The sequence below is a fragment of the Mchenga conophoros genome, linkage group LG8, assembly GCF_057382185.1.
Source record: "Mchenga conophoros isolate Kocher_MC1m ecotype Shallow Benthic linkage group LG8, M_conophoros_male_GT1.1, whole genome shotgun sequence".
Taxonomy (NCBI): domain Eukaryota; kingdom Metazoa; phylum Chordata; class Actinopteri; order Cichliformes; family Cichlidae; genus Mchenga; species Mchenga conophoros.
The window spans coordinates 29,894,909-29,916,543 of record NC_140533.1 but is presented as its reverse complement, the minus strand read 5'-3'; the positions used below and the strand labels follow the sequence as shown (position 1 = coordinate 29,916,543).

Here is a 21,635-nt window from a genome sequence, read left to right as displayed (position 1 = left end):
TTCAGTGCAAACATGCTGTTATAAATACTGTTATAAATACTCAAAGGAGCTTGCAAAGAAAAGCGTCTGGACTTCTTTAAGTTGCTTTAAGTTGCTTGAAGACGTTTCACCTCTCATCCGAGAAGCTTCTCGGATGAGAGGTGAAACGTCTTCAAGCAACTTAAAGAAGTCCAGACGTTTTTCTTTGCAAGCTCCTTTGACTACGATGACCTGGATGACTGAGAACCTTCACAGACATATTGTTATAAATACTGTTATAAATTAAGCTTAAATAGACATGAAAATAAAAATGAGAATAAGAATTAAAAGTGCTAAGTAGATAGATATATACATGATATATACATGAGTGCAGGTGGTGATCAGTGCAAACATGGAATGATGCAGTGAACACAGCGTAGGGTCATGTGTTAGTGGTGGGAACAGTCATACGGTTATTGTTCATGTGTCCAACAGCAGAGGGGAAGAAACTGTTCTTATGGCGAGAGGTTCTGGTGCGAATGGACCGGAGCCTCCTGCCTGAGGGGAGCAGGTCAAACAGACTGTGTCCAGGGTGAGAAGGGCCAGCTGAGATCCGAGCTGCACGCCGCAATGTCCTGGAGGTGTACAGGTCCTGCAGAGATGGGAGTCTGCAGCCAATCACCTTCTCAGCAGAGCGCACAACACGCTGCAGTCTCTGTTTGTCCCTGATAGTGGCTCCAGCGTACCACACAGTGATGGAGGAGGTGAGGATGGACTCGATGATTGCAGTGTAGAATTGCAGCATCGTCCGTGTTGGCAGGTTCAAACCAGGTTCATGAGGTCCAGATAGACTAGGTTCACCGGGTCCAGACAAACTAGGTTGATGAGGTCCAGATAAACCAGGTTCAGGAGGTCCAGATAAACCAGGTTCAGGAGGTCCAGATAAACCAGGTTAACCAGGTCCACACAAACCAGGTTCATGAGGTCCAGGCAAACTAGGTTCATGAGGTCCAGACAAACCGGGTTCAGGAGTTCCAGATAGACCAGGTTCAGGAGGTCCAGATAAACCAGGTTCACCGGGTCCAGACAAACTAGGTTCATGAGGTCCAGATAGACCAGGTTCACCGGGTCCAGACAAACTAGGTTCAGGAGGTCTAGATTAACCAGTCTCACCGGGTCCAAACAAGCCAGGTTCATAAGGTGCAGGCAAACCAGGTTCATGAGGTCCAGAGAAACCAGGTTCAGACTGTGTTTAATTTGATGGAGAGAAGCACAGCAGTGGTCTCTGACCTTGAGGTGCTAGATATCTTGGATTTAGGTCCTGGAAATGACTCCCAATATGTTTCTGTTCCTAAATCCATATCTAAATAATGTCACAGAACTAAAACTAAACTATATCACAATATATAATATATGATTAATTAGTATTACATGAAATGATGCACCTTTTCACTTTACACTGAAGTTACCAGATATTGTTAAATAAAAAGTTTAATTATAAAAAAGCTAAAGACTTTGTATTTTGGTTAATACCTACATTACATTAATATTTTTAAAGCTTTTGTTTCTTTTGGGTTTCTGCCAGCAACCGTATTTGACTTCAAATTCTGCACTTTGTCATTTTGACCATTTACCATTTCTCTGAGTTATCCTCAGTGTTCAAATGAAGCAGTATCAGAATCTGTTGTTTTAAAAGTTGCATCCTGCTGTTGTACTTTTATTATTCCAGATGATATTTTTCTATCCCTGCTGTGAGTCTAAACACTGAACATCTGAAGAGTTGGCGATTAAAAATGGAAACCGAACAAGGAGCAGTCTGTGTTTTGTTGCTTATGTTGGATTATTGAGTCCAAGTGCATTTTCACCAGAATAATCCAATCCAAATCAGTTCAGCATCATTCAAAGACCAGTAATTCACAACAACAGTCAACTAAATATACTTTAATAAGGTAAAGACGACACAAAATTAGTCAGAGCACCTATATAAGCATCAATGGTGACAGTGGGAAGTAAAAACTAGAGTAGAATAGAATAGAATGCCTTTTCTTTACTGTGTTTGGATCATCCAATAACCTGATGTTTGTTGTTACAACCTTTGTTTACTTTCTGACTGCGGTCGCCCTGCATTCAGTTTAAGAACTCTGAGCAGATACTCTGACTTCATTTTCAAAGAGGAAAGCTTCATGTGGGCATGAACTACAGACTTTGTTACAGTTCACTGGCTGTGTGTGTGTGTGTGTGTGTGTGTGTGTGTGTGTGTGTGTGTGTGTGTGTGTGTGTGTGTGTGCGCGTGATTAGATGGACTAAATCTGACAGGCAAAGAAATCAAGTTCAAACTGCAGCAACTTCAGAGCATCAGCAGTAATGAGCACTGACGTGTGTGTGTGTGTGTGTGTGTGTGTGTGTGTGTGTGTGTGTGTGTGTGTGTGTGTGTGTGTGTGTGTGTGTGTGTGTGTGTTGGTCACGACCTTCGTCTGATTCTAAGCTGATAAAGTCAGAGATATCAGTGAGTGAGGAGGTGTGAGGGTATGCTGAGCAATAAAGATGAACTCCTGAGAGAGAAAAGGAGACAAAGGACAGACCTGTGAATCTGATTGGTTGAAGGTTTGTGTTCTCCTCCTCCTCCCTCTTAATCTTACTTTGGGCCCATGACCTCCTTTCTTCCCTTCTTCCTCCTCCACATCCTGTCGGTTCGTTTATCGTCTGAGATCTTCATCCTCCCCGCCGCCTCCTCCTTTTCTTCTCTTGCTTGTTTCTGATCAGGTCACATCTCTCCAGGATGTCTGAGAGGAGGTGCTCCCCGGAGGACGACTGCTCTTCTCTCCTTTCGCGGCTCGGCTCAGACTCTCCTCGACCTCGGATGAAGTATGGCGGGATGTTCTGCAATGTCGAGGGAGCGTTCGAGAACAAGACACTGAACTTTGAGTCGTTGGGTCTGCGGCCGCAGCGATGCCAAGCCACTTGCACCCACAGCCGAGATGGAGGCCACGCCGCCAGAAGAGGACACACATCTGGACACACTCGGGAAAATTGTGGCAAGAGAGAGGTTTGTATTATTTCTAGTGAATTGAAAATGTGAGTTCTGTTTATCCTTGTAATGCTCATATCCTGCTGATCTCACCTTTCAACCTTCACACAACTCAGAGTTACTGACCATCAGATGGTGAGTGTTTATTTTGCTTCAGTCATTTGTTACAGATAAGTATAGTCATGTGACACATCATTGATAAGACGGCTTGGAACAACTTTGTATCGTATTACAAAGTTCATGGGCATACAGTTAGTGTGACCCCAGGCTGTGGAGACTTCACTTCATTTCCAGTTTTTCTTCCTTCCACTTCGGTTTCTAATGAAATGTCACAGACACAGTTCACGATTCAGTTTCACTTTAAAATAATTATTCAGCAATTCATATCCTCCCCACGGTCACAGCAGACAGGTCTGTTACATCACGTTCTCATCCCTCGTGCAGTAAATCACAACGATTAATTGCTCTCAGAAGTTAGAGGCTGATTGTAGATTTGTTTCTTCTATCCGCTCATCTCATAAATAATTCAAGACTTCATTCACTGTACTGTGATTACTGAGCGTACTACAGTAACACCTCCCTGGGTAATGCTATATTTTAGTACGATACCGAACTAAATATCAGGGATGGGAATCCTCGTGCCGCTCCCTACAGTACTGACTAAAAACTAAAAGAACTGAGAACCTGAAACAAGGCTCAGCAGCAGGTACACTCAGGTGTGGTATATTTAGGTATTTGAGAGGAGTTACTTGTTACATGTAAGGAAATATCAGTCTGATATCAGCAGCATATCAATCAGACACACATCTCCAAAAGTTGACTTGGATGAGTGACGAAACGTTTCTGTGTGTGTGTGTGTGTGTGTGTGTGTGTGTGTGTGTGTGTGTGTGTGTGTGTGTGTGTGTGTGTGTGGACTAAGAGTCAAACTACAGATGAAGGTGAGGATAAACAGATCCTTCAGGCCTCAGCAGATAAAGATTCCTTTACTGTCGTTGTACTTACAGAGAAATTGGAGCAGACTAGCACACGTGCATTATTACATGCTTTCACTCGTGATTCATTCTACAGAATAAAATAACAATAAAATAAAAATAGACAGACTAATAAACAAAAGTATGCGTACAGTTCTACTAAAAGGATTAAATGACAGTGCAGCCATGCAGCATGAGTGTTATTGTTCTGTACTGTGTGTAATTATATCCAAATAAAAAATATCCAACTCACATCACTCAATAAATCTGTGACCACTAGTTGACACTAAGAGCCAATCAGAAGCCACGAGAGGTCTAATCTCCTTTCAGAATAAAAGGCTGTTAATTTGCTCTAAAACCTGAGGAGTTTAAATATCTGAAAGTTGATGTTGATGAAAAAGTTCAAGCTGAGCTGAAGCTGCTCTTTGTTTAGTCACCGGATCTCCTAATTTAATAAAAACACAGCAGCATCTGCTCAGTTCATAGACTCGAGGTGGACTCGGAGAGAAATCAGTTTAAAGCACTTAAAACATTATAAACACTTTAAAGCATTTGATCATTTTGACTCGTTGCTGTTAGTCTGAACTGGAACCAGACATCATTCTGAGGAGATGACCGTTGTTTCAACGCAAACTGACTGCCGAGGCTGCAAGAACCTGGCATCTGACCAACGATTTCACTTGTTCAGATCCACTCCTGCGACGGATGCAGCTTCCCTGATGTCCGCGCTGTTTATGAGCGCCTCAGTGTGTTACAGCAGCCGTTTAACTCCACATTTCCACTCTCATCTCGAAACTTCGACTTTATTCAAAAAATGATCAATAAAATATATATTTTCTTAATGTGCCTCCAATACTCGTACTCTTACTCTGATTACTCTAAGAAGACACGTTCGGGAGATTTACTTTGAAGCTCCCACCGGAAGCTGTGTCAGGCTGTGTTGTCGGAAACGTGACGTCAGTGTCGACGGGCGCAACAATAGCTGCTGTGTCTGTGTGCGTGTGTGAGCGGATCAATCAGCTGATCACAGATCGATCGGGATGTCGTTCCAGGCCAAGAAGAGCAGCGCGAGACACGCGGTAGGTCCACCCGAGCCGGGCCGAGCCGGGGCAAACCAACCGGTGATGCTGCGGCTCCGCCGGTCAGTCAGAAGCATACCGAGGCTGGGAAGCGAGCCGGGCCGGGCGGGGCGGGGCTGATTAGACACGTCTACCTCGGCCTGGCTCGGCTTGGCTCGGTTTGCAGAGGTCACGGATGCTGACAGGTTTTTTTCACGCTGCCTTCAGGGGAGGTCGATAAAAATGCACGGGTTAAAACCTGAGCCAGTTCCAGTCCTGGCACAGCACGGTTCGATTTGTTTCAGTTCACCTGTCAGGTGACAGGATCCACGTTTTACGCGTGTTTTTAAAAACAGTTCATCCGTCCTGCTCACCTGTGGCAGTGGGAGGGGCAGTATTTGGTCTATCCAGGTAATTCAGGGTATATCACCATGGTAACTGATGCTGTAGACCCAACCTGCTCCAGAGCAGAGATCAGCAGGTATGAACTCACCAGCACTAACCAATCAGATCTTTCAGAGCTCAGACGGCTGGAGCGTCTGAAGTGTTTTAGTTTAAAACACTAATCTGCTGTGTTTTCATATTTCTCCATACTGGCGACTTTATTTCTGTAAATGTATTTATTGGTATAGTGAAACTGCAGGACTGCGGTTTCACCACTTTGAGCCACGTAGCGTATATTTGTTCTTTGTTCTTATTCTTTCTTCAGTGCGATAAACCCGAGTAAGGCTGCAGGCCACAGGAGGAAACTACAGCTGGCCTTAATGTTCAAACACTCGATATTTGATAAAACCCGTGCTCACCAGTTTACCTCCTTTACTTCCTGCTTCATATAAACTTTATTCACACAGCAGCTCGTTTACAGTCTGACCGCAGTGTTTACAGCACTCACACATGCTTTATCTCCCTTTGTAAGGTCAGGTGTGCAGTCACCATCAGCTAAAAGCTGATTGGCTCTGAATGATGCTAGCATACATTAAAAACATGTAGACAGCGATAACTGTTCGCTGACAGCTGCCAACATCTGCGAACAAATATGATTCTATAAAGTTGTTCTATATAGTGTTTAACTGTTCATATAGAGCGTTATTAAATTTAATGCTAATGCAATCATGTGGCACGTTGACTTCTGAGGAAATTTTAGATGCACTCATCATCAGAAAGGTTGCCGACCCCTGGTCTAGTGGGTGACGTTGGGGTGGCAGCCTCCATCTGTGTTGTATCACGAGATTGGATTGCACCAAACAGATGTTCAAGTTCAAGAAATCCAGGCTTTCTTTGAGTTACTCCTCCAATCAGGGACCTCATCAGAGGCGATGCACATCTGTAAAACTGTGACTGCAGATAATCGGCTGAGATTAGTGATCAGAGTTCAGTCCACTCTGAGGTCATCGTCCAGGATTTGCCATGACAACGGGTAAATACAGAGCACAGCCTCCGTTTTAATCTAGAGAAACACCGGCTTCATCTTCAGAACCGGAGACTCGTTTTTACCCGTCTCACATGGATAATAACTGTATATGTGTAATATGACATCATATAATATACATTTTTATATGTTATGAATATTATAAATATTCACGGCCCAGCATAGGGCACTCAGGAGGTGACTGAGGGCAAAGGCATGTTATTCATGCACACAGACACACCGAGTGCTAATGAGGGGAAACACCTGTAACATGCAAAGTAAAAATAAATACAAGACACGAGACTATCAAAATAAAACAGGAAAGAACATAGATGCCAAACACAGAGATAAAGACTAGATCAGAAGCTACAAGGGGACGCAAGGAAGGCAGGAAACAACTAAAACATCAGGAATCAAATAAAAACTGTGACCCTGCCTCCTGACCAACGGTAGCTGAGATAGCCCCATCCCCAACATAATAAGGACAAGCGGAACGAGGATCATTTTGTGAGGAAGAAGAGTCACGTGACCTGTGAAATGCCTCTTTAAACATGAGCAGGCTTAAATTCTAAAGCAGAGAGTCAGAATTACCAGAAAGATGATAATGTGGTGGGAGCTGCTAACTCTGATCCAGCTAACTCAAAGAAAGCGTTCTCAACTTGCTTGGTGGCCACACCTCTCCCGTCGACCCCGTCTGAATCTGCAGTCAGAAGCTTCTTTCCTATGATCTATGCACCATCCTCTCTGTTTCCAGGGCGACCGTCTGATCATCAAAGGAGGAAAGATTGTCAATGACGACCAGTCGTTCTACGCTGATATCTATATTGAGGATGGGACAATCAAGTAAATATATTCTCTTTTTTCTCACTGATGTAATCATTCTGATTTAAAGAGGAACAAACATGTCCTCGTGTTCCACACATGGCAAACGAAACACGCAAATTCACTGAAGAAAAAACGTTTTCCTCATCTGAAGAACAACATAGCCCTTCATGTTTAAAACCAAGTTTTCTTTGACTCAAAAAGGTCAATGTTTCAGGTATATGTTGGGGTTATTGGTTCCTCTGATGGAGCATTTGCAGTGTATTTTCTGTAATTAGTTGGGTTTTTTTAGTGGGGGGCATTTGGTCATTGAGAAGACCAAATTTCACTGTGATCTTGAAAGTTCATCGATATTTGTTCACGTTTGTACTAATGCTGACACCCTGGATTCAGAGCAGGAGAGGCAGCTTCAGTGGAGTTTCTTAACAAATCATTTCCTCTGCGTCTCTCTGAGCTCTTCCTGAAACGGTTGGATCTTTGTGTCAAACCAGATGTTCTCATCCGAGTCATTGCTCACGTATGTCTGTGATAGGCAGCAGAATTTGGATCATACTGACCTTCAGTCTAAAGGCTGCATCTGAAAACTGGTTTCCAGCTGTTTGGACCGCACTGAGTTCTTCACACATAATCTTTATTTCATTTAATTTACTTTTAAAATCTCACTGGTTGGGTGTCAGGTTTTTACTTGTGGTCGGTGTGAATCGCCTTCACTTTGTCCCTGTGTTTGAGAATCTTCATAATCAACCTTCCCAGTGTGGCCTAAGCATCTCCCCATCCCGTCGTGGTGCTCTCTCCACACTGAGCAGCTCTTTTGTCCATTTTTATCCAAAGACCAGCACATCTGGTCCTTCAGCCTCTGCCACTTGAGGCGGCTGTAGCTCAGGTGGTGGAGCAGGTCACCTACTAATTGGAAGGTTGGTGGTTTGATACCCATCTGCTCCAGCCTGCATGCTTTAGGCAAGATATCAACCCCCATCTGCTTTCTGATGCATCCACTGGAGTATGAATGTGTGTAAATGTTACATAGAAAAAAGGCTTAAAGTGCTCAGAAAGAGTAGAAAAGTCAATTTACAAGCTTTAGGGTGTTCTTCATGACGTCTTCAAGCAAAAGTTTATCTTCCAAAGTTTTATTCCTAAACTCTCTTTACTTCAGAGAATCAGCATCATCTTGAGCTGTAGACAATCACAGCTCAGTCTCTGACAGAGCAGTCCTTCATCTGCTTCCTCATCTTTAAAAAAGTCAGAGATGAGGTGCTGGTTTCTCTTCTTTGGCCATCCCGAGCTCCAGTCGTCTTCTCCCAGGGTGTTCTTAGATCTGCTTCATTGTTTTTAACCTTTTGCTTGCTCATCTTACCAGAAGTGAAAACGAGAAAATCCAAAAGCCCGGTTTACTGTAAGTCAGGGGTGTCCAACTCCAGGCCTTGATTTTAGATCTCACCCTGGGTCAACACACCTGAATCAAATGATGAGTTCATTACCAGGCCTCTGGAGAACTTCAACACATGCTGGCGAGGTCATGTAGCCATTTAAATCAGCTGTGTTGGATCAAGGACACATCTAAACCCCGCAGGACACCGGCCCTCGAGGCCTGGCGTTCCCCACCCCTGCTGGAAGTATACTAGTGGTCTTCATCGAGCACTGGTACAACACAGCAAAGTATATTTCATCAGGTTACTCCTATAGTCAGATGTCGAGTGAACATTCTAATCGATAATTACACCAATGATACCTCGGACTTCCTGTTGTGTCCTGATCAGACAGATCGGCGAGAACCTGATTGTCCCGCCCGGCGTGAAAACGGTGGACGCATATGGTCAGCTGGTGATCCCTGGAGGAATCGACGCCAACACAAACCTGTACTCACCGCAGAAAGGCCTGAACCCGGCAGATGACTTCTACCAGGGAACTAGAGCCGCCCTGTCCGGAGGAACCACCACCATTAGTCAGTAACCAATACTCGATCAATACCATCTGGCCTCAGTGTGATGTGCTAACGGTAAGCTGGTTGTGTTGGCAGTGGACCACGTGCTGGTGGAGCCGGGGACTAGTTTACTAACGGCATTTGACCAGTGGAAAGATGCGGCAGAGCAGAGGGCGTGCTGCGACTTCTCCCTCCATGTGGACATCACCCGCTGGCACGAAGGGCTGTACGAGGAGCTGGAGACACTTGTCAAGGACAAAGGTCAAGATTGCCAAGCAATAATCAATAAGCTCATTATCAATTATAGTCAGATATCGCAAGACACAGAGGGTGAACTGTAGTCTGGCTGAGTATAAACTGCAGTACTCTGTGTTTCAGGTGTGAACTCCTTCCTCTTCTTCATGGCCTACAAAGATAAGTACCAGAGCTCCGACTCTCAGGTGTGCAGACAGAGTAACTTCTCATTAATCGTTTCTTTTTGTTAGTTTTGCTTTCATTTTACCGTTGTCATGGTTTCAGCTCTATGAGGCCTTCAGTGTCCTCCGTGATCTCGGAGCCATCGCGCAGGTCCATGCTGAGAATGGTGACATCATTGATGAGGTAACTGAGCAAAACTCTGACTGTTCATTTAATAAAGAGCAGAAAACTGAAAGTTGGTGTTTCACAGTTGGCTTGAATCAGTTAAATGAGTCCAAACTAAGGATGAGCATAATGCAAACAGAAGCTGGAGACAACTGTTTGTGTCTTGAGGTGACTGTTGATGTGATTTGGCGATATGTAAATAAAACAAAATTGAACTGAATTAAGTGTTGTAGTCAGAAGCAAAAAAAGGTTGTTTTTTTTAGTGTTTATTGAAGTTATGCATGAAATAAAATGTACATTATTTGATGGCTTCCTTTGTTCTAAGACTCATATATGTACAGTAGTCTGGGTGACCGCCATCACTTCAAGTACTTTTTCTTCAAGCAGGTACGAAAAAAGAGAAAGAAAAGAAAGCACACAAACAAACATATCTAAAGACAGATACAGTTTGTAACTATCCAGAGAGAGAGCAATTGCAAAGCCAACACACTCAGTAGCAGATGGTGACATAGCATTAGTACATGTTATTATAACAAACAAAAATTTAAACAACCATTCCTTCAATGATGAATATCATCACATAGCGGAGCCATTCTCCCCAGTGTTTTACAAATTTCTCATACTCAAAATTCACTAAAAAAGTTATCTTTTCCATCTTATACATCTCAAAAGTTACATCAATCCAGCTGTTTAATGTTGGTGGATCCTATGTTAGCCATCTTTTGGTCGGTGCCTTTTTACTTGCAGCTAGCAGTTCACATAGTTAGTATTTATCTATACACTTTATGTCTGAGGCTATGTGTCCTAAAAATATGGATTTGAAATCAAAGGCTAAATATGTACTAAAGATGTTTTGCATCACTTTATGGACATCTCTCCAGTAGTTATTCTTACAATCCCAAAATACAGTGGCTTGCAAAAGTATTGGGCCCCCTTGAACTTTCCCACATTTTGTCACATTACAGCCACAAACATGAATCAATGTTATTGGAATTCCAGGTGAAAGACCAACACAAAGTGGTGCACACGTGAGAAGTGGAACGAAAATCATACATGATTCCAAACATGTTTTACAAATAAATAACTGAAAGTGGGGTGTGCGTAATTATTCAGCCCCTGAGTCAATGCTTTGTAGAACCAGCTGCAGTTCCAGCTGCCAGTCTTTTAGGGTCTGTCTCTACCAGCTTTGCACATTTACAGACTGAAATCTTTGCCCATTCTTCTTTGCAAAACAGCTCCAGCTCAGTCAGATTAGATGGGCAGCGTTTGTGAACAGCAGTTTTCAGATCTTGCCACAGATTCTCGACTGGATTTAGATCTGGACTTTGACTGGGCCGTTCTAACACATGGATATGTTTGGTTGTAAACCATCCCATTGTTTCCTGGCTTTATGTTTAGGGTCGTTGTCCTGCTGGAAGGTGAAGCTCCGCCCCAGTCTCAAGTCTTTTGCAGACTTCAAGAGGTTTTCTTCCAAGATTGCCCTGCATTTGGCTCCATCCATCTTCCCATCAACTCTGACCAGCTTCCCTGTCGCTGCTGAAGAGAAGCCCCCCCAGAGCATGATGCTGCCACCACCATATCTGACAGTGGGGATGGTGTGTTCAGAGTGATGTGCAGTGTTAGTTTTCTGCCACATAGTGTTTTGCATGTTGGTCTCATCTGACCAGAGCAGCTTCTTCCACATGTTTGCTGTGTCCCCACATGGCTTGTGGCAAACTGCAAATGGGACTTCTTATGGTTTTCTGTTAACAATGGCTTTCTTCTTGCCACTCTTCCATAAAGGCCAACTTTGTGCAGTGCACGACTAATAGTTGTCCTGTGGACAGATTCCCCACCTGAGCTGTAGATCTCTGCAGCTCGTCCAGAGTCACCATGGGCCTCTTGGCTGCATTTCTGATCAGCTCCTTGTTCGGCCTGTGAGTTTAGGTGGACGGCCTTGTCTTGGCAGGTTTACAGTTGTGCCATGCTCCTTCCATTTCTGAGTGATGGCTTGAACAGTGCTCCGTGGGATGTTCAAGGCTTGGGAAATCTTTTTGTAGCCTAAGCCTGCTTTAAATTTCTCAATAACTTCATCCCTGACCTGTCTGCTGTGTTCTTTGGACTTCATGGTGTTGTTGCTCCCAATATTCCTTTAGACGGCCTCTGAGGCCGCCGCCGCCGTCTTCTTCTTCTTCTTCTTCTTCTTCGTGTTTAACGGCGGTTGGCAACCAACAAAAAGGAGCATTACCGCCTCCTACTGCTCCGGAGTATGGGTCAAACCTCTGAGGCCGTCACAGAGCAGCTGTATTTGTACTGACATTAGATTACACACAGGTGCACTCTATTTAGTCATTAGCACTCATCAGGCAATGTCTATGGGCAACTGACTGCACTCAGACCAAAGGGGGCTGAATAATTACGCACACCCCACTTTGCAGTTATTTATTTGTAACAAATGTTTGGAGTCATGTATGATTCTCGTTCCACTTCTCACATGTGCACCACTTTGTGTTGGTCTTTCACGTGGAATTCCAATAACATTGATTCATGTTTGTGGCTGTAATGTGACAAAATGTGGGAAAGTTCAAGGGGGCCAATCCTTTTGCAAGCCACTGGATGGTAGTGGTGAGCTGTGTCATAGCCACAGTTCCTCCAACATTCACAGCTTCCATTACCATAATGAGCCTTTAAAGCTGGGGTGTCTCTGGTCTGACACCCTGCAGCGAACCACTACTATGGTTTGCGTGTGGTTCACAAATAGCTTGTAGGTACACTGCTGCCTCCTGCCAGAATGTGACATCCTCTAATGACATGGCAGAGAGAGATTTTAACACAACAAACAGACTCACACCCTTTGATTTTGTCATTTTACCTGTTCCTGGAGAATAAGGTTCATGCTCAGTTTCACTGTTTGGTTACCCGAGGCTTTAACTGGTGTAAATATGTTTTAACTGGTATATACTGGTTTGTTTCAGGAGCAGAAGAAGCTTCTCTGTCTTGGCATTACTGGACCTGAAGGACATGTTATATCGCACTCAGAAGAGGTACGCACACCTGAGACACACTCCTGTGCAGATTGTGGCTGATGTGTTGGCATGTTGCATATTTCTGATGTGTGTTTTTGTGTGTGCTTCAGGTAGAGACTGAGGCAGTGTATCGGGCCATCACCATTGCCAAACAGTCCAACTGCCCGCTGTACATTACCAAGGTAATGAGCAAATCTGCTGCTGATGTCATCGCCAAAGCCAGGAAGAAAGGTGAGGGCGTCAGCTTCGTCCTTTTGGCCTTTAATCCAGATTTAACAGGTTTCATTCAGACCCTTATTTGGGGTCCTGAGCCTTCAGAGTCAGAGGGTGAATGCTGAGCTCAGCTGGTGGTCCTTCTGTTTCCCGGCTCACCCATCTCTACAAGGTCTTAAATAATCAGGCCCCATCTTATCTTAATGACCTTGTAGTACCATATCACCCTATCAGAGCACTTTGCTCTCACACTGCAGGCCTACTTGTTGTTCCTAGAGTATTTAAAAGTAGAACGGGAGGCAGAGCCCCAGTGAAGCCCCAGATCTGTTGTTCAGTTTTTTCGTAAAGATCTGGCCTAATGTGCAATAGACCTTCTTCCCATAGCTTCGCTACCTACAAGTCATAGTTACAGTCTCACCAAACCTGAAAATGGAAAAATATATTACCAAGGGTTTCACAGCTGGCACATTTGCACTTCCACTTCTCCTGTAGGTGCAGGGTTCTTTTCTGTAGAGAAAAGGACAAGTCTCTTTGTCCATCAGTTACCAAGGTCTAAATAATATCACCATCCAAAACAAATATCCACTCCCCCCACTGCTGTATCCCCCTTTTAGATAGATTTTATTTTTTTATTTTATTTCAAACATGCAAATATAACTAAAATAACAAGAGAAAAAACAAAACTTAAAAAACATCAAGTTTGAATGTTGAATTCCCACAGAGCACAACGGTGTTCTTTAAACTGCGAAACACCTTGCATCCAAAGAAGAGGATGAGTGGAAGACTGCATTTAGTAAAGATTTAGGACATTTTGAATACCTCGTAATGCCTTTTGGATTAATCTGTGCACCATCTGTGTTTCACATGGTCCGTGACTTCCTGAACTGTTTCTCCTTTGTCTACTGAGATGATAACTAGATTTCAATCCAGGGGGGCCTTCTTCCCAGGCTTTAATTTCACAATTACTCATCGACCAGGTTCTCGGAATGCAAAGCCCGATTTTCTCTCTGAGTTTCACTCACCTCCAAGATGAAGTCACTGATCTGAATTGCCAAAAGGGATGAATTTTATCCAGGTGGCGGTCCACCCAACCGGCTGTATGTTCCATCCAACATCCATTAATGAGTCATCCACTGGCTCCATTCCTCTAAGTTGGCCTGCCATCCCAGTAAGAACCGGGCTATCACTCTTCTTCAACGCTCCTTCTGGTGGCCGTCCTTGATCAAAGAAGCCTGGTAGCATTTTTCTGCATGTCTTCTGTGTGCTCAAAACAAATCTGTCAGTTCACCTCCAGCCAGCCTCCTGCACCCTCTTACAACCTCGGAACAACCTTGGTCTCACATCCCAGTGGACTTCATCATTGGTCTGCCTCCCTCGGAGGGTAAAACAGTCCTTCTCACCATCATAGACTATTTTTCAAAGGCTGTACATATTTTCGCCCTCTCCAAACTCCAGTCTGCGCTAGAAGCTGCTCAACCCCATGGTCCACCATGTTTTCCGATTTCACGGTATATTTCAACACATTGTGTCATATCGTGGCCCACAATTTACACCTCGAGTCTGGAGAGACGAGCAGGTGAGCTTGTCTTCTGGTTTCCATCCACAGACTAAAGGGCAGGTGGAGAGGGCACGTCAGGAGCCGGAGGCTGCTCTTCAATGTCTTGCATCCTCCAATAAGGCAACTTGGAGCCAACCAATTTCTTGGATCGAATTTGCTCACAATTCGCTGGCATCTTCTGCTACGGGTTTGTCATCTTTCGAAGTGTCTCTGGGCTACGTCTGTTTCCAACTTTTGAAGGTGAGATTTCCTTCTGTTCAACTTCATGTCCGTCATTGCCGCAGGATCTGGAGGGCCACTCGAGCAGCCCTGTTATGGACAAAAGAACAAAACAAGTTTCCTGACAGCCTTTGGCGTACCACTGTTGCTACCTATCACCCAGGTCAGAAGGTATGGTTGTTCTTAGATTCTGACATTCTCAGGTCAGAATCTGATTAATACACCTAGCAGAGATTTGGTTGTTAGCCGGTTCCTATTTATGCTGGAAGAAGGCAGTCTCTGAATGTTTGTGACGCTGGGCTTCCTCCATATCTGGTCATTTGTCTCCTTCGTTTGCCAAACCAGCCACTTACCCTCTGCTCCTGTTCACGCAGGAATCCTGGACTCTGAGAGAGGTCTGAGTGACTGTTCTGGACTGTCAGTAGTTTGGTGCCAGTTTCTAGAGTTGTCGCTGGCCGCACCTGTGGCTTGGATCAGGAGCCTCTGGATTTCCAGCTGTCCTGAAACACAACATTTACATTTTTCTGGACTGGATGTCGAGCTGTCTGAGCTTTTCATTTGGTGAACTAACCACCATGTTCAAGTCATACAGAGAAAGGGGTCACCTAAGCCAGTTTACTTTGACAGACTGCACACAGCTCTGGGGTAACTTGTTACCATAAACAACACCCCCAGCCTCAGGTACTGATACTTTAAAAGCAACTTGGTGCCCTAAAGTTGAACTTCTTTGTCCTCAGGCATGGTGGTGTATGGGGAACCAATCACAGCTGGCCTGGCTACCGACGGCTCCCATTATTGGTCGAAAGACTGGGCCATAGCTGCTGCCTTCGTCACAAGCCCGCCCCTTAACCCTGATCCTTCGACTCCGCAGTACTTGACCTCCCTGTTAGCATGGTAAGCATTTCATGGGGCGATCGTGGCTCAACAGTTGGGAGTTCGCCTTGTAATCGGAAGGTTGCCGGTTCGAGCCCCGGCTTGGACAGGTCGTTGTGTCCTTGGGCAAGACACTTCACTACTGGTGGTGGTCAGAGGGCCCGGTGGCGCCAGTGTCCGGCAGCCTCGCCTCTGTCAGTGCGCCCCAGGGTGGCTGTGGCTACAATGTAGCTGCCATCACCAGTGTGTGAATGTGTGCGTGGATGTGTGGATGACTGGTTGTGTAAAGCGCTATACAAATACAGGCCATTTACTACCCCTCACCTGAACCATTGAGATGTCACAGGTGACCCTTACAAGTGCTTGCTGTGTGTTTTCCAGTGGAGACCTCCAAGTAACCTCCAGCGCTCAGGCCAGCTTTTCCACCGCTCAGAAAGCTGTTGGTAAAGACAACTTCACTTCGATTCCAGAGGGAACTAATGGCATAGAGGAGAGGATGTCTGTGGTCTGGGACAGAGCAGTGGTAAGAAAACTTGACCCTCAGTCTCATGGTATCATCAGTGTGAATGTACTGATTCTCCTCCTCCTGATCTCCATCTCTCTGCTTTTACTGTGAGTCCCAGCATTCATGCTGTTTCCACTGTGTTTCTCAGGCCACTGGAATGATGGATGAGAATGAGTTTGTTGCAGTAACCAGCACCAATGCTGCAAAGCTCTTCAGCATGTATCCACGAAAAGGTATGACGTCAGTCACAGGTAAATGTTGTAAAGGATAAATACACCAGATAAATACTGGAGACAGGTTTCTGGGACAAGAGGACAAATTTCAGGGGTGTCAAATATAGGATAGGCCAGGTGAAGACTCCAAGCCACCTCATTGGATGGCACTGAAAAATGTGAATAAATATATATACAACTTTTGCTGCTAATGAATCATACTAGGTCAAAGTAATTACGTAATAAATAAACAATTCAGTGACAATGGACAACAAGTTACCAGATTTTACACAAGCATGTCTTACAGCCCAAAGAGATGTGCTGACAAATTTCTTTCATTTACTACAGCAGCATTTCTTTTTCATCCAGAAAAATTGAGATACATTGCTAAAATTGCTCTTTTTAATAATTCGATATCTCAGAGATTGGCATGGTTAAAACTTCTTTACACTCACAGAGAAGAGAGATTCTTTGGATCAGTCCAAGGACATACCGGCTTTACATCACAAAACACTCCGGCCATCCTGAAGAACAATCTTACAAAGTCTTGCAGCCCTTTCTTCCCCAAACATTAGCTGTTTTTAAGGATTGATGCTTCTGTACACTCAGGTCGGATCGCTGTTGGATCTGATGCTGATATTGTCATCTGGAATCCGAAGGAGACACGAATCGTTTCTGCAAACACTCACAACCTGGTAATAACACCGCTATAAATCATTTACATCTAGGGTCAAACCTCTTCAAAACTTCTCATCATGATCAATTTCCTGTGTGCAGAACCTAGAGGTCAACATCTTTGAGGGTTTGGAGTTTCGGGGAGTGGCATCGGTGGTGATCAGCGGCGGACGAGTTCTTCTGGAGGACGGAAAACTCAACGTGACCGAAGGTTCAGGACGCTTCATTCCCAGGAAGGCTTTTCCTGATATCGTGTACAAGAGAATCAAAGCCCGTAGCAAGGTAACCGGCAGTTAGCGGCCGCTGAGAGGTAGTTAGTGACAGATGCATGGTAACAGCCTCCACCTGTCCAGTAGGCTAAATGATCCAGTAATCTGGAGGTTTATTTCTTCCCGTTTCAGATGGCCGAAACTCGCGGTGTCCCCCGTGGAAACTACGATGGTCCAGTCCATGATGTCATCAGCATGACTAAATCAGTCCCACCCACCCCGACCACCAGGGGGCCCCCATGTCCAAAAACCCTGACTGGCCCCCGAAATCTCCACCAGTCGGGATTCACCCTCGCAGGTGCTGTTTTCTGGTCAATAATCTGACCAGTGTAAGGTTAGCAATAAAAAACACGATAACAGTGACACTGAAATGATCATCTTCTTGTTTTTCTGTCCAGGAACTCAGATTGATGACCACATACCACGGCGCTCTACTCAGAGGATTGTGGCACCTCCTGGTGGACGATCCAACATTACGTCATTATCCTAAAACTGGAAGAATGAAGCAGTCGCTGTGAGACTGTCCAACAGTCCTTACAATGACTACTAGCGCTTCATAATAGTAATATTTCATCATGAACTCAAATGCAACCCTCCAAACAACCCTACAGCTAGTCTTAAAATCTTAAACTACTAAATCCTAAATAGAAAGCTCCTGAGTCGTCTAATTGTACTTTTATAAAGCTGTAGTATTTCAGCTAGTAGAAAATGGCAATGCAACTCGATAAATACCAGTAAGCCCTGCTTACACTGAACTACTTCACGTTTCTAAGATAGCAGTACTCCAGCATATAAAAGCATCAAGTACAACTAAGACTGCAAGTTACTAAACAATAGGGGTGCAACGATACACAAAATTCACGGTTCAATATTTTTTCGATACAAAAAAAAATGTTCATGCTTTTTTAATTTGTCATTTATTAAAATTATAAATATATATTTAACTCAAAAGTACAGTTTTTAAATTTAATGTTGCTGAAACAACAAAAATAATAAATCTATCTGATGGAGAAATCCCTCATCTTTGGAAAAGAGAGTTTATTAGAGAGAAATGGCTCTTTCCAAAATAAAAGCTCTACTATCCGCTTCTTCTGGGCTATATTCTCAGCAGCATATTAAACATATCAGGTCCCCATAAGGAGAATCCTGTGCTAACGGCTGTCTAAATGACTCGGGTAAAGTTAGTAGCATGCTGCTTGTTGTTTTTGTCTGCTTCCACTTGTCTTTGCACTAGGATGATGTCGGCGTAAATGTGCAGTCATATTCGTTGTGTTCCCACTAGTGCTGTCAGCGTTAATCTGAAATGACGTTAACGCCACAACACGGCCAACACATTAACGAGCTAACTGCGCTAACACACTAGCTCCCACCCATGTAATTGAGCATTGCATGGCACATCCAACATACTGTTTTACTTTTGTCCATGACGCGCTTACCTTCAGGGTCATACGTCACATGAAAACCAAAATAGTTCCAAAGGCCAGATCTGAATGAGAGTGGGGGAGGGTCAGTTTGCCGACTACTCCGCCTAGGCTGCACTGTCGAGCGCAGATCCACTGAGCGCTCAACACAGACAGCATCGTCAGAAGAAAAGTTGATAAAATAAATTAAAAATGTTGTATTGTTCGATACCTGTGCGTACCGAACCGAAAGCACTGTATCGAACGGTTCAATACCGATACGAGTATCGTTGCACCCCTACTAAACAAGTATTACATCAGACAGAGTGGTACCTCTACAAGTACTAAAGCTACCTGACATAAAGGAAGGGTTATAAATTATATGCCATTAGTACTTCAGCTAGTATTTAACCCAGTACAAACCCCACAGTTACCACTAAGTACCACATCAGCATTAGAGCTGTTAGTACTCTGCCCTAAAACTACATAACGACTGTTTTACACCATACAGCAAATACTTTATTCTATAATAGTACTTTACCTAGAACTATGACCCTATAATACTTTAGCCTACTGACTCATTCTGCAGTAGAAGCCCAACAGCAACCCCTACAGTGTTAGTGTAACTAGTACTACACCCTAGAAACATGGTACTGAATGTTTTTGGTATTCTCATCTTCATGTCATTATTTGTCACTCCATCTGTTCTGTCAGCTCTGATAAATGCAGTAGTTGTAGTTTCAGTCGTAGTAGCAGAATTATAACCGAACATTTGTGCTTTCTGTAGTGCTCTTTGATTAGCAGGACATGGTCATGCCACTTCATCGTGAGAGAACTGTCGCAGTCGCACCAGTATTCCTTCAGGTCAGGTTTCTGTTCCAGGTGGAAGCTCCTCTGGTTGCTTTCAGCTGTTGTCTGCGACAGCTGGTTGTGTCAAATGCTTCTGCTTCCTGTTTGTTAGACAGGACTCGTGCCTGTCCGAGTGCCCTTCTAATTCATTCATTTAATGACGTTCTGAAAATCTCCGAATCAGAATTAAACTCCTTCAGATTCACGCAGATGTTCTCTTCTCTGGCTGTGAATGGTGCTAAGAAATCCAGATAGCCTGCAAGTAGCAATCCCTACAAAGCCCACCTCCCAAAGGAGGCTAGCACAGCCACATAATATCATTACACTACAGCTTGATCTGATCTGCACATTCTCAGTAGGATTTCTGACTCTTTCATTGGACTTTACATAACGGCCATTTTTCTCCTTCTTGGAGTGAAACACCGGGGCGAATGCTGAGCCATCAGTTAGGGTTACGTCCATGATCAGATCCTGCTGTAAGTATCCACCATGACCTCTGACCTTTGTCCTCTGATGACCTCAGATTTTTAACAGTGTGTTAGACTTGTACAAAGTTCATTTTGTATTTTTTACACTTTTTGTATCCTGGAAGTGTTAGCATCAGTTAGCTCACAAGTGTCCACGCAGCCCATGGCAACCATGTTTGTGGCAGGCTGTTGCTATAGTAATAAGATGTTGTTTTTCATCTGCACAGCAGCTGGTCAGTCTAGTATGAAGCCAGGCTCAAAAATGGTATCTGTGTCGTGCAGTGTGTTTCTGTAGCAGTCGAACATCTTTCCGTCCTTACAGGTGCACCGGAGCCAGCATAGAGGGCATGAAGTCCTGGTGCACACAGGTCAACATTGTTGTTGTTGTTTTGTTGGTGAATGAAAAAAATTGTTCCAGATGTGATGAGAGCTGCATGAATAAAGGAAGAAGAGAAAAACTGACCATAGAGATGTGTGTTTCCTGAATGTGATGGAATCTTCATCATTCAGACTGAAGTAAGAGCGCTTCGGCGAGCAAGTTTCTATTTTAAGTAGAAATCCAAACGGCACTCGGCCTTCTTCTGGTTTTGGATCCAGGTCCGTTCCTGACACCTTCCATGGTTCAGCTTGTGGGGGGATGTATCGAGTGTGTCGCAGAGTGCGAGGTTTAAGATCAGATTCATTCTCCTAAAACTGGAGACTCTTTTATGTCCTACTTCTTTTAAACGACAGCTTAAGTTGATTTAGATACTTTAGTCATTTTGACTACACAAGGAAAAGGGAAATAAAAAGAAGATCGGACTGAGAAGAAGCAGGATTTGGTCTCATCCAGGTAACGGTAAAGCCTGGGGTTTTGCACTACAAGCTCTTTCGCCTCTCACTGGGGTAAATAACTATAGCACAGGGGAGGACAAAATTATTAGCCGCACTATGAAATTTGTTGAAGGTGCTTTTTCAGCAGAGCATTATTTCAGGAAAAAATAATCAGTGTCAGGCACAAGCCATCGATGGGCTTTACCTTTGTAATACTCAAAGCTGTAAAATCAAAATAGAGTTAACACCCGATTTACACTCAGTTTAAAAACTTCAGCATCATGCCAAGAACTAAAGAAATCAGTTCATCAGACTACAGAGAAAGAACTGTTGATGCTCACAAAGATGCATGTAAAAAGTTATTGCAGTGTTGTCGACCGTGAAGAACTGGAGTGAGTGATCGAGGAATTCAAAAACAGCCACACAGAAGAAGCCTGGCAGGAAGGTAGGAAGCAAAGAGTTCAACGGCACTGGAGAGAAAACTAGTGAGTCTAAAAGTCCCAGAACAACTGCGGAGACACTCCGCCTTGTCAGGAATCCTAAGCTCAAAGACAAGGATAGAGCTTTGCACAATCATTGACTGAGATGAGGCTGGCCCAGCCCATGGTTCCTTCAGTGGGCTGGTTTCAGTCATTATGCAAATGTACTGTTTATACGATTGAAACCTGCAGTCAGCTGAGACTGAAGACGTCGCCTGGATGATGATGAAACGTTTCTCCCACAAAACGCTACGTCCAGATGAACAGAATCAACTTCTGGGGGTTTCTAAAAAAAAAGCATTTCCAGACTCCAACACAGCTCTTAGAAGCTGTTGATGAAATCCTGTACT

General features: G+C 44.0%; 2 protein-coding genes across 3 annotated transcripts in view; one reads left to right on the top strand and one right to left on the bottom strand.

The window, feature by feature from the left end:
• LOC146569168 (uncharacterized) overlaps positions 1-21,635 on the bottom strand; it is a 228,821-nt gene that overhangs the window by 126,660 nt on the left and 80,526 nt on the right. The window lies entirely within an intron of this gene.
• On the top strand, positions 141-20,456 carry dpysl4 (dihydropyrimidinase like 4). 2 transcript variants are annotated; one of them, XM_085285506.1, is made up of 16 exons: positions 141-722; positions 2,722-3,004; positions 7,178-7,266; positions 9,003-9,187; positions 9,263-9,427; positions 9,545-9,606; positions 9,686-9,766; positions 12,703-12,771; positions 12,864-12,984; positions 15,481-15,637; positions 15,998-16,139; positions 16,270-16,354; positions 16,943-17,028; positions 17,111-17,290; positions 17,410-17,575; positions 17,676-20,456. In XM_085285506.1, exons 2-16 carry the CDS (start codon positions 2,738-2,740, stop codon positions 17,765-17,767), a joined length of 1,947 nt encoding a protein of 648 aa, XP_085141632.1. In that variant the 5' UTR covers positions 141-722; positions 2,722-2,737; the 3' UTR covers positions 17,768-20,456. The 2 variants fall into 2 exon arrangements, with proteins under 2 accessions (XP_085141632.1, XP_085141633.1); XM_085285507.1 differs by lacking the exons at positions 141-722; positions 2,722-3,004 and adding an exon at positions 4,900-5,036.

Bases quoted from the DNA above. Each gene is read 5' to 3' on its own strand.
- dpysl4 (XM_085285506.1), top strand. From the start codon at position 2,738: ATGTCTGAGAGGAGGTGCTCCCCGGAGGACGACTGCTCTTCTCTCCTT. The intron at 9,428-9,544 runs GTCAAGATTGCC...TCTGTGTTTCAG, and splicing joins GACACTTGTCAAGGACAAAG to GTGTGAACTCCTTCCTCTTC. The intron at 16,140-16,269 runs GTAAGAAAACTT...TGTGTTTCTCAG, and splicing joins TGGTCTGGGACAGAGCAGTG to GCCACTGGAATGATGGATGA.